We start from the raw sequence: 11,855 nt of genomic DNA, 5'->3' as shown, positions 1-11,855 counted from the left end.
GTTTTGGGACACGGCCTTGCAGCTGAGCCCAGCTTAAGCACTGCAGCAGGTTGGAGGGGTACGATGTCCCTCCCAAATTGCTTGCAGGGAGGGTGTCCAACCCCCTCAGGAGTTAAAAGATGCTAAAAAGGAATCCCTAAGGACAATTTAGGACTTGTTTCAGGTAGGGTGTTTCTCCAAACTGTCCCAGCTCAGGCAGCGGTACCCTCCAGCCCCTCTGGCTCGGGCGCTACACTTGGATCTGGTGATGATGCATAACTCAAATCATTCATTAAAATTTGTGTTGGGTTTTTAGGAGATATTTAAGGACATTAATATTTTCCTACACCTTTCCAAACCCTCTCCAGTAATGAGATTCAAGAAGTGAGAAGCCTTAGAAGCAACATAGGGACCATCCAATTGTCTGTCCAAACCCCACAATGCTTGTATCAAACGTGGGATGAAATTAAAGGATTCCCCTAATTTTAACTAACTAGCTCATGGAAGATTTCTATATCTTGATTTCCCTCCATCTTTGGTACTTCACATACAGGACAACTCCTCTTTTTACCTGTGCACATGATTTTCCTGGGAATAATAAGAGAGCCAACCCCAAAAGATTTCCAACACCAAGACAACAACGTCATTTTTGAAGCCACTGTGCATTTTAAACAATCTCAGACACACATACCAGCATGTAATTTCACAAGAACTAATAGATAAATACATGGGAGAATATAATTAAGGGGTTTATCAATAATCCACAGGGACAAGGAGGATATATTAAGAATAAGTGATCAATGCCAGGATGGCTCTATACTCCCAGAGGTTTTCCTATGCAAGATTAAATAAGATTCAGTTTATTTCTTGTGAGACACTGATGGATTGATAATAAAGAAAGCTAAAGCCAAAACAAAGGATTTTTCCCAGTTGATGCCTCCACCATGGAGCTGGGATTGAGTGGGAAAGCATCTAAAAAATGGGATTTCTCCCCTCCCCACACAGGCTGAGTGGGGGTTAATGCTGGCTTGTTGAGCCAGAAAGCATTTTGGGGTCCTTCCAGAGGGCAAATGATGGATAAACGGCAGGTTATATATATTTTGATTAGAAAATCCCTGCTGCCAACTTACTCCTCTTAAATGTTTAATTTCAAGGCATAATAAGTCTGCGGCTGGTTTTTGCTGCTCCTTCAGGCTCTCCTGTGCAAAGTTACTGAAAGCATCTGACTGACTGATCCTTTCCCAAGCATTTCCAGGGATAAATAAATAAAAAAAAAAAGAAGGTTCTGGATGTTTAAAGTGACTTACCTCCAGCACCTGGACAAGCTTTGGAGTCTGTTTTCCAGAGGCAATGTCAGCTGATTAAAGCAGAGATGGGCTGGAGGGATACCCATGGGGGGAAACAAAAATTATAAATAATTGTCAAACTACACCTTGTACAAATACTGTAAAAACAAAACCAGGGCTGGTTAATGGGCTGAGCCCCCCTCCAATTTATGTTTCCCTTGGATATCTGCGGTAGTTGGATACCAGACAGCCGACAAACGCGACGTGGAGATGCTGAATCCTGCCCTTTTAACATTTTGATTCCACCTGAGATGTTTCTTCACCTTGGCTGGGCTTTGGCACTCATTGCCCATCCTCTTTCCGGTTCAGCCCACGATGGGAGTTCAACCTTCACCCTCACCAAGCTGTGCCAGCGCCAGCCGCCGGCACCAGCCTGGCTTCTGAGGAGCTGGTGGAGGGAGAAGCGGAGAGATGGTCACAACTCTTTAAAGATGCAAATTGAGAAGCAGCCATCATAACAAGAGAGCTCTGCTAATTCTCTTACGAGTATGCAGATTTCAATGCTGACTTTTCCTAGGCTTATTTGTTTTATTTAGCAATAAATTTAATACCAGCTCCCTGAAGCAAAGAGACAGATGGACTATAAACTTTGAATTTTGAGTAGTTTTACTTCCTTAGGTTTGTGTCATCTTTGATGTCTTCTGAAATTACATCTTGGAAAGTTCTCAGGGATTGAATTCTGCTTTTTTACAGCCCTCAAAGCCATTTGATTAGCCGCCTTTTAATTTTTTTTCTTGTACAGGTTACCTGAAGGATCTTAAATACCATCTCAGTGATTCATATCCTTGGCTGCCAGAGTTGTCTCAGGGAGTTGCCAGTGGAGCTGAGAAAACCAAAGCACCCCATAATATCTTCTCCGCAGGCAAAGGAAAACAAAATGCATTTTATCCATCCTTTGGGATGGAAAGCTCCTGAGATCTGAGACTAAAACCCCTGGGCTGAAATGAAGTGGTGCCCTAGCAGAACACAGGGTGTGGGGTTTTGGAATGACCACAAAGTCATAATGCAGCAGGAAGGATTCATCTCCTTTTTTCTCTTTTTTGCCATCCTCCAGCAATTTAAAAATTAGTTTGGAAATGAGGAGAAACACCTGAGAGGTTGGTGCAGCCCAGGGAAGCCCCTGAGAAGAGGGTGGTCTCCAAGCTTCGGTTGCCCACAGGTGGTGGGATGAAGCCATGAGTTGATTGAACACCGTGATGGTCAGAGACACAGGAACATCCTTTTTACGGACAACCCTGAGGTGTGTGAAAATCCAGAATTTAATTTGGAGATATAAAAAACACATCCCATGGGCTCAGGATTCGGGGAGAGGTGAGCTTAAGGGTAACACGGCAACTTTGGAAGTGAACTCCCAGGAGCCACTCGATGCTTCGATCTAGCAGATCTAGGCCCAGCCAGGTCCCATCACGACTAATTTCCCTACCGTCACACACAAATAGGGAAGGAAATTAAATTTTTTTTAACAAACAGCAACAAAAAAACCCGCATCATTTCCAAGCTGCCGCCTGGGAAACAGCGGGGAAAAAAATCGATATATGTCAAATAAAAAAGGGCGAGAACAAAGGTGGTGCAAGGAGCCAGGAATAAAACCTGAATGGAAACTGCAAACAGGCTTGATTGCCAAAAAAACCACCTGCCTGAAAGTCCTGGGGGTCTCAGCAGTAAATTTGGGCCGTTTCAGCAGTTGTTGGTTGCTTCCAGACACCCAACATCCCACCGTGGGCAGATGCTGCCATCGCTCAGCCCTTCCCAGTTTTGAGACATTGTTGACTGCTCAACTGCGATGGAATTACAGCGGATGAACATGTTATGGGCACATTAAAGTCTAATGAGTGGCCGGTGATTAATGCCATTACGAAGAACTAATGGTGATGAGCCACTTAAAATGAAGCATTGTGGGTTCCATTCTCAATGGCTCCTTGGTTCCTCACCTGGAAACTCTTGGGGTGGAAGGAAGAAGAGGTTGACACAGGTAAAGGCGCAAGGTTTCCAAAGTGATGATGCAAGGAGGACCCAAATAGATACTCTTTAAAGATAAGATTGGTGGGAAATAGCACTTTTGGGGGAAATGTATGGGAAATTGAAGTTTCTTGGAAAAACATTTGACTCTGGGCTTTAGAGCCTTTGGGAATGGCATCATAAAAGCGAATTTTAATTTTTACCATCTCCCCAAACCCTGTTCTTGTCTCTCTTTTTCCCCTCGATCTTCTTAAACTCATTTTCCATGGATTCTTTTCCTCCTTCCTTTAGCTTTGCCTCTTCTCCATCCCTTGCAGCACTCGTGGAGGTCTCTACAGCCACATTTAAGCTTCTCAGGTAGTTGCTCTCCTCCTTCCCCTCCTTGGTTGGAACAGATTTTGCCACGATATCAACCCATGTTGACTCCATGGGGACATGTCATCCCATGTGGGCATGATGATATTAAAACATCCCCAGGAGACAACTACAGGAACTTTCTTTTTGTAGGCTTTTTAGGGAAATCGCTGCAGTTCCTTGAGCTTCAGAGAACCACGTCTCAAAAACCTTATTTGCACCAATCTATAGATTAACTAGACTGAACTAAAGTTGCACTTACTATAACAAGTCACCAAAACCAAAAAATGACCAACTTCCTCCCACTTGGGAGTGATAGGAACCATAAGAGGAACCCTAAAGTGTGATGACAGAGACGCCCTGTCTTCCTCCATCCACCTTCTCCAAGTGCTTCTTGGCTGAGGTCAGTCTTGTCCCACAGTATTTCTCTCCTCTTACCAACCAGGGCCTTGGGTAGCTTTTAGAGGCATTTCCACTTGCTGGGATGGGATTTTTTCTTTTTCATTTGAAAAGTGACTTCATATTCCATTTTATTATTTTTTGAATGTTGCAGGATTTATTCTGTTTGAAGTCTTACATCCTCATTTCCTGTCAGGATGATTAAAATTGATTTCCGCCATCAGCTAGAAAAAGATAATCTGAAGTGGTTTCCTGTGAGAGAGAGCTCTATCCCCACTGGAGACATTACTCCTCTCCTATTATTTTAACTTTCTTTTTTGGGGGATGTCTCTTCGGAAAACGACAACTCAGTGCTTCTCAGCCATGTGTCCTCCCAGTAAGTTGGGAAGAATTATTTAACCTCATTTTTCCCACCACAAAAAGTGGACTGAGGGATTTAAATAGCTCTTGTTTACCACTGACACCCTCCTGGCAGTATTTTTAGAGAAGTAATTGGATCCTCTTGACGCCTTCGCTTTGCTTTCTCAAGCTCTACGTCCTCTGACCCCACACCTGCACCTGTCCCAGTTTGTATCTGGGCAAGCTGAAATGGGATGGGTTTTTCCCCAGCATTAAGCTGGGTGGACTGGGAGACTTTGCAGAAGGAGGAGGAAGGGATTTGGGCTGGAAAACCGCTGGCAAGCTGTAAAACATCTGGCTGACAAAGAAAACATGGAAAAAGTGGGTCCAGAGAGCAAGCGGCGCTCAGGGATACAGTGGTTCCAACCTTTACCCATCTCTTAAATCAACTAAACCTGGAATATTCTAAATTAAAAAATCAATTAAAAGAAATTAAATAATTTTTTTCTAAACCAATTCAGTACATTTTTATAATTGATTAAATAAATTTTTAAATTAACAAAATCAACTAAACGCTGGATATCCTGAATAATCTCCAAAATATGCCAAAAATATCCCTAAAATATAAATAACATCTTTGTGTGCTGAAGGATCTTGGGGCCTCATGACCATGCTGGTTTGCAGCAAACCCCCATAAGCAAATTTATGCAAATGAGGGGGACTGGTGGCTCCTATCACACCAAGGATGAAAATGATACGTTTGTACTGATGCTCTTTTCCCCAACCACCATCTCCAGACTCCCAACCCATGAGGAATCCCCCCAAAAAAGGGGTCCCCAGACAGGTTCCCACCATCCAACAGATCCCCATCACAAGGCTTAAACACCCTTACAAGAGAGTAATTTAACGCCATTCCCAGCTTAAGCTCCATATCTGCCGGGCGTGAAATTAGTTCCAGCAAGCTGCAAATTTGCCACTAATAAAAATATTTAGCAATTCGCTAGTCTTTAAATCAGGAGCAGAATATTTTCTTTCTTGCATCAACGCCTGTTTCTTTTTAATTCTAATATTGGAGCATCGGGGAGCTCCAGCCGTAAAACTGGAAGTCTCACGACAGCACAAACAGTTTTAAATCAGTTCCCTCGGCGCTTCCAACTCCACTACCAAGAGTTTGATCATTTATTTTCATTTGATGCTAGACCGTGTTGGCTATTTTGGCCACCAGGATGAGCTGGGCAGGGTGGATTTGCACGTTTTAACCCAAAAGAGGCCACCTTGACCCAAACCCGCCCTGTTTCTGCGGGCTGCTCCTTGAGCGGCATCTTACAAAAGCGCTTTGATCCATATGATCCTATCTCGAAGGAAGGTGACCTCTCTGTCCTCCTGCGCCAAGCATTTAATTAGCCTCAGCACTAATTGCATCTCTCTGCCAAGCCCCTTTCACCCAATGCCAGCCTCAGGATCTTTGTCGTGCTTTTGCCAAGAAATGCCACAATTCCCTGATCTCTTCCTTGGGAAAAACTCTCCGCAGTGATGAAGCATCCTTCAAATCATTCCTTTTCCTTGGCAGGATAGCAGCTTCCATCCACTGGGGAGCACTGAGTTACTTGTGTCCAAATAAATCCTTTGCAGTGGCTTTTCCGGGCCATGAGCATCCAACAGCATCTGTATGACTCTGCTCCTCCTTATTTAAAGCAGGTTATTGCTTGAGAGCCTTTCCAGGAAAGGCTTTATGATACCAATATTATGGTTATCAAACACATTGGAGTTGGAATTAATCATTACCACATAATTTGCCATCACTTTGATGTGTCCTGTCCCCAGCACAAGGGTTTGGATGCAAATGACACATGGTGCAAACCAAAAGTCTTGGAGAAACCTGAATCTGTGACACCAGCAAATGTCCCTATATCAACAGTTATCCTGGAAAAAAACCACCACAAATGTGAAGCTTCTCCCAGAGTCATGCAAACAACACAAAAATCCTCAATATTTGCTGGTCTCCCACGTTTTTAGTCCACCTTTTATACCCAGCATTGCCTTTCTGCCACTTTCCATTACACAACTCTGACACAAGCAATGAATGGGACCAAATCCCAGCAGGTAAAAGCTGGAAGGAAAAAGTTATTTTAGGCCAGCAATAAATGATTCTTTGGCAATAAAATCAGATCTTTGCGTTCAACTGATGGGCTGACGGAGCACTCTGTAAGGCAAATCCGCAGCAAGGCATTTCTGATGCTGGGAGAAGGCTGAGATGCAGAAGAGGGATATGTTTAGGATGATGAGCTTTGTTGCAGACGGGTTGAAGAAATCTCTACTGAAGGTTGTGCTTGGAAATGTCACACCAATGGGGTTGGTTTTCCCAGGTATCTTCTTCCAGTTTCTCAACTGTGGGTTTCCCATTTGGTAAAAATGGAATTTGGGGTTTTAGAAACTACCAGGTTCCAAAAATACAAAGAAATGGGAAAATAGAGAAAAGCAAAGGGAGATTCCCAAACAACAGGAGCAAATTTTTAATTTCTGCCAGCAGGAGCAGGAAGCACAGGGAATAACAGAAGACAAGGACTGGGAAAAGAATGGCAGAGATGGACATCAACAAGGCAGGGACTGCAGAGGGGAAAAAGCCCTGCCTGGTGGGATTAACAACACGAAGCAGAGCAGGAAGGAGTTTGCTATCAAACATACGCTTTTAATATGTTGGCAGCCGGTTGCCACTCGATGCCAAGCAAAGGCAGGTGTCAGAGACAGTTTGTGTTATGCTTGCTGAAGCATTTGGTGTCATGCTGGAGACTCTGATTTCATCACAGGGAAAGGCAGGTTGATGCTGTGCAGAATAATTAACCGCTGGTTTATTCCTCCCCTTGAAAGAAGTGACAGAAAACACCACTCAGGTGACATTTTATGCAGCCAAAGTATTGCAGACTTCAAGCAGTTGAGAGGGAAAAGATCCGTGTTTTGGTTTTTTCAGGTTTACTGGTAGTTGAGCCCGGAGTGCCTGGGGTTGGAACAAGATCATCTTTCCAACCTTTCCAACCCAAACCATTATATAATTCTGGGACTCTGTGATAAAGTCGCCCATCAAACGACACTGGCCTGGGTCTGATGGGCAAGATGTGATGGTGAAGAGACAGGATTTATAAACAGGCTGAAATATTTATTTGGAATGGAAATTCCTCTTGTCTTGATTATTAGAAGATGCTTATAGCATTGACAAAGCTCTATAGCTTGTCTTGGCTGCCCCAGACCCCCCAGCATGGCTGTTCCAAAACCCTGCTGTAGTCCCCGGGTCAGCGTTACTGTATTAACGAAATCTGCCTGATTTTGGCCCTAAATATATTTGAGGGCGTGGACAACTCATTTTAGGGTTTTGGGGTGAAAGCGTGTTCAGCGGGGTGGGCAGAAGCTGGCTGGTAATGAAGCACCGATCCGTGTGCACCGGGAGCAGGGAGGGGAGGGGAGGGAAATTCCCGTTCCACCGGGAGCAGCTGCGAGCTCTGGGACGGGGGCCACAGCCGCGGGACGGGGAGCGGCTGAAGCGGGATCCTGGGGATTCCATGACGCCAGGAGGGCCGGGGTTCAATAGGGACCGGTTCAGTAGGGCCGGGTTTCAGTCGGGCTGGGGCTGAGATCGGGACCGGGACGGGGATCGAGACGGGGACCGGCATCGGGACCGGGACGGGGCACTCGGGCCCCGGGCGCGCCCCCGCCTCCGGCGGCGCGCGAAAGCCCCGCCCACCCCTCGCCCCTCAGCCAATAGGAAGCCCCGAGCGAGAGCCAGGCGGGGCAGGGAAAGCGGCGGCCACGCCCCCAGCCCCCGCCCCTCAGCCAATAGACAGTGCGGGGCGCGCCGGGGGCAGCGCTGATTGGCCGGGGCGGCGCGGTTGCTAGGCAGAAGCGGCGGCGCGGTGCGGCATGGCGGGCGCGCTGGGCGTGGGGCCGGGGGTGCTGGCGCTGCTGCTGCTCTGGGCCACGGCGCTGCTGCTCGTGCTGGCGCTGGCCCGGGCCGGCCGCGCCCGGTGAGCGCGGGGACAGGGCGGGATCCGGCCCGGTGAGCGCGGGGACAGGGCGGGATCCGGCCCGGTGAGCGCGGGGACAGGGGGGGGATCGGGCCCGGTGAGCGCGGGGACAGGGCGGGATCGGGCCCGGTGAGCGCGGGGACAGGGCGGGATCGGGCCCGGTGAGCGCGGGGACGGGGGGGGGATCGGGCCCGGTGAGCGCGGGGATAGGCCGGGATCCGGTGAGCGCGGGGACAGGGCGAGATCCGGCCCGGTGAGCGCGGGGACAGGGCGAGATCCGGCCCGGTGAGCGCGGGGACAGGGCGGGATCCGGCCCGGTGAACAGCAGGGACAGGGCGAGATCGGGATCGGGCTCGGTGAGTGCGGGGACAGGGCGGGATCGGGATCGGGCTCGGTGATCGCAGGGACGGGCCGGGCCCGCCGGTGCTGAGCTCGCCCCGCCGCTCTCCGCTGTCGCCGCAGGGCCGCCGCGGTGCCGGTGCTGCTCGGAGCCGCCGCGCTCACGGCCGCGCTGCTGCTCTTCCCCCGGGAGGGCGAGAGTCCGGCCCCGGCCGGCGCTGAGGAGGTGAGCCTGGGCATCAGCGGCCGGGCGGTCCCGGGGCGGGAGGAGCCGTGCCCCGGGTGTCCCCCGAGGCCCCGGGGATGGGCCTGGATTGGCTCCCAGGGTGCCCTGAGGACTCAGGGGTTGCCCCTGGAGACCAACGCATGGCCCCAGCTGCTGCCCTGAGGCCCCGGGGATGGACCTTTACCTTGGGAATGGCCCCAGATGGGTCATTGACCCAGGGATGGGCCCCAGTGGCCGTCGAGAAGCCCTCCTGGGAATGGTTCTTTAGCCCAGGGATAGGCCGCAAGGATGCCCTGAGGCCCCGGGAATGGACTTCCACCTCAGAGGTAGCCCCGGCACCATCCCTGATGCCCGGGGCATTGCCCCGTGCTGCCTTTTTGCTCTCCTGCGGCTGTTCTCGGGCACCTCTCCCGCTGGAAGAGGCCGTGTTGCTCACAGAGCTGGTAACTATTAATTTCTCTAACTAAATTGCTGATTTACACACTGTTCATCAGACCCATGGGGTTCTGTCGGCTGCCTTCCTCCCATCCCCGGGGGCTCTGTGCAGGGATTGCACTCCCAGCTCCAGCAGCCTCTGCTCCCTCTCTGCCATTCCATTTCCTTATAGTTTTCCTTCCAATTCTGCAGCCTTTCACTTTTCCCCCAGCTCTGTTTTCTGATTAAAGCCCAATAACAGCTCTTTAGCTCTCTTGTTTTTTTGTATTGTATTGCCATGTATTGCCATGCTCGAGCATGAAGCCACCTGCATTGTCAGGCACAGGGATCTCCCCCAGTTTTTGGATCAGGCTGTCTGAGCTGCCACCTTGAGCCCTCCCAGAGCTCTTTGGGCTTTGAATACACAAAGTTTTGTGGCCTTTCAGGTGCCGTTTCCTCTGTTCTATTATTAATGCATGTTAATTATTGCTCTTCTGGTTCTTGCTCTGTGTAAATCTCTACTAAAAGATACTTACAGTGTTCTTTTCTTCTCTCTGTGTCACATCTGACCCGCTTGTGTGAAGGTTAGGAGTGAGATGAAGGGCAGCCCAGCGCATGTTTGTTGCCTGGGAGGCAAATGGAATTGGAAAGCTTATTTTTTTACGGATCTTCAATTGGACTGGACCTGCCCTGCCTATCAATAATACATGACCTGGGCTTTCTGCACCAAAACTCTGCTAATTGGCTAATTAAAAAGTGAAACGTGCAGAAGGAGCCGGCGCTTCGCTCACCAGAGACTCTCTGCAGCAGCACCAGGGCTGAGCTAATGCGATGGATAAAGCCGAGCCGGGGCTGAGCGGAGCTCTGGGGGGTCTTGGGAGCAGAGAGGGGGATTTCATAAGCAGCCTCCTCGCTGTGGGCTGCTCTTTGTGTCTTGCCTAGCTACCACAGCTTTTTGTTTTGGCTTTGTTTTTTTTTCTTTTCTCACTATCTCCCTTCTAAAAGGCAATCAGGGCTGGAGGTTTGTGGCTGGGGAGAACTGCTTCAGGCCTTGACTCCTGTCTCTTCCCTCTGCTCAGTGCAGTGCTGCTCCATATTAACATTCCCAGTAGCTTTTTGCAGGGATTCTTGTGCTCATTTGTCGCACACCGTGCATCCCACAGAGAGTGCTCGTGCCGGGGATGAAAAGCAAGGAGGGAAACCTGGGGGAGCCCAGAGGTTCTCTTTTCCAGGACATGGTGTGCTCCCTCCAGGCTCCTGGAGCAGATGGGGGCTGTGATGTGCTGGGATCTTTGTGTTTCTCTTCCCTGCAGATTGTGGACACCTTCTTCATTGGCCGCTTCATCCTCCTGGCTGTGATGAGCCTGGTCTTCCTTGGGTGCCTGTTCCTGCTCCTGATTTACCACCTCATGGAACCTGTGTATGCCAAGCCGCTCCACAGCAGCTAGAGACAGCAGTCTCTGCACAGAGGAAATCCTGATTTCGTGGGAATAAACCAGAGACCACGAGACTGTTCTGGAGGTGACCACGATGGTTTTTCTGAGCTCAGAAAGAGCCAGCAAAGCAAGTGAAGTCTTTGCTTCATCTACAGAAGCAAAGTTTGGTCTGAGCACGAGCCCGTTCTTCCCCAGGGGGTTCAAACCTCTGCACCTGCAAAGGTGTGTGAACCTCTGAATCCTGCTCTCGTTTACAGGAGAGCTGAGATGCAGGCACTTGGTGCTGCTCCTGATCCAGTGCATTGAACTGAACCCACGTGGTTTGTTACTGTTACCCACAAGAGACAGTTCCTTCCTGCTCCTTTTTCACTGTGGTTTAATAAAACTCTTGGAGAAATCCCTGACTCAGGCTTTATTTATTCTACAGGGATGTCACATTTGGCCATGCTGTGGGGACAGTGCCCATGAGAACTGCCTTTTTCTGGGGCAGACGTGGGGGTTTGAGGAAAAAAAAGCCAAACAAACATCAGTGTGTGGCTGTGGATTGTTTGGGATGGCCCCTTGGACTGGAACTCGGGGGCTTTGGAGTGGGGAGTGAATAATGTGCAAAATGATACCGGAACAGCAAATGGAAAGCTGCCCTCCCAAGAGTGAGGGAAAAGCTGTGTCTCACCCCCCCTGTGCCGAGTCCTGCCAGCCATGGAAAAACCCCTTGCTGATACCTGAGTGTTCCCAGCCTGGGAAGGACCCCGAGGTGTCACCCTGGGCGCTGCCAAAGGCTCACAGTTGCTGCTACCCTAAAACTTCAAACCATTGCTCGATTCTAGCACAGATCCTGCTGCAGCTGCTGGTCAACCCCAATGCCTTCCCTGTCCCTCTTTTCCCTCCTGGGGGAGAAAACACTATGTTTTGCTATGGGGTTGAATCCCATTTTTGTCCCTATTTTTGGGGGAAGCCAGGGGAACAGCCCTGCTGAAACAGAGCAGCAGTCAGGGTCAATACAGCCAAAAACTTGAGGCAGAAACTTAGATTTTTATTATTTTACTCA

General features: G+C 49.3%; 1 protein-coding gene across 4 annotated transcripts; it reads left to right on the top strand.

Moving 5' to 3' along the window:
• Nucleotides 1-8,282: 8,282 nt before the first annotated feature.
• Nucleotides 8,283-11,211, top strand: TMEM218 (transmembrane protein 218). Of its 4 annotated transcripts, none has more exons than XM_032133971.1 (3): nucleotides 8,283-8,392; nucleotides 8,855-8,957; nucleotides 10,685-11,211. In XM_032133971.1, the coding sequence occupies exons 1-3, from the start codon at nucleotides 8,289-8,291 to the stop codon at nucleotides 10,817-10,819; spliced, it is 342 nt and encodes a 113-aa protein (XP_031989862.1). In that variant the 5' UTR covers nucleotides 8,283-8,288; the 3' UTR covers nucleotides 10,820-11,211. The 4 variants fall into 4 exon arrangements, 2 of the variants coding, with proteins under 2 accessions (XP_031989862.1, XP_031989861.1); XR_004244461.1 differs by lacking the exons at nucleotides 8,283-8,392; nucleotides 8,855-8,957 and adding exons at nucleotides 9,327-9,400; nucleotides 9,642-9,817; XM_032133970.1 differs by lacking the exons at nucleotides 8,283-8,392; nucleotides 8,855-8,957 and adding an exon at nucleotides 8,964-9,400.
• The last annotated feature ends 644 nt before the right edge of the window (nucleotides 11,212-11,855 follow it).

The sequence above is a fragment of the Corvus moneduloides genome, chromosome 25 (genome assembly GCF_009650955.1).
Source record: "Corvus moneduloides isolate bCorMon1 chromosome 25, bCorMon1.pri, whole genome shotgun sequence".
In the NCBI taxonomy this organism is placed as follows: Eukaryota; Metazoa; Chordata; class Aves; order Passeriformes; family Corvidae; genus Corvus; species Corvus moneduloides.
This window is presented reverse-complemented; position numbering and strand designations above follow the sequence as displayed.

Bases quoted from the DNA above. Each gene is read 5' to 3' on its own strand.
- TMEM218 (XM_032133970.1), top strand. From the start codon at position 9,035: ATGGGCCTGGATTGGCTCCCAGGGTGCCCTGAGGACTCAGGGGTTGCC. The intron at 9,401-10,684 runs GTAACTATTAAT...TCTTCCCTGCAG, and splicing joins CCGTGTTGCTCACAGAGCTG to ATTGTGGACACCTTCTTCAT.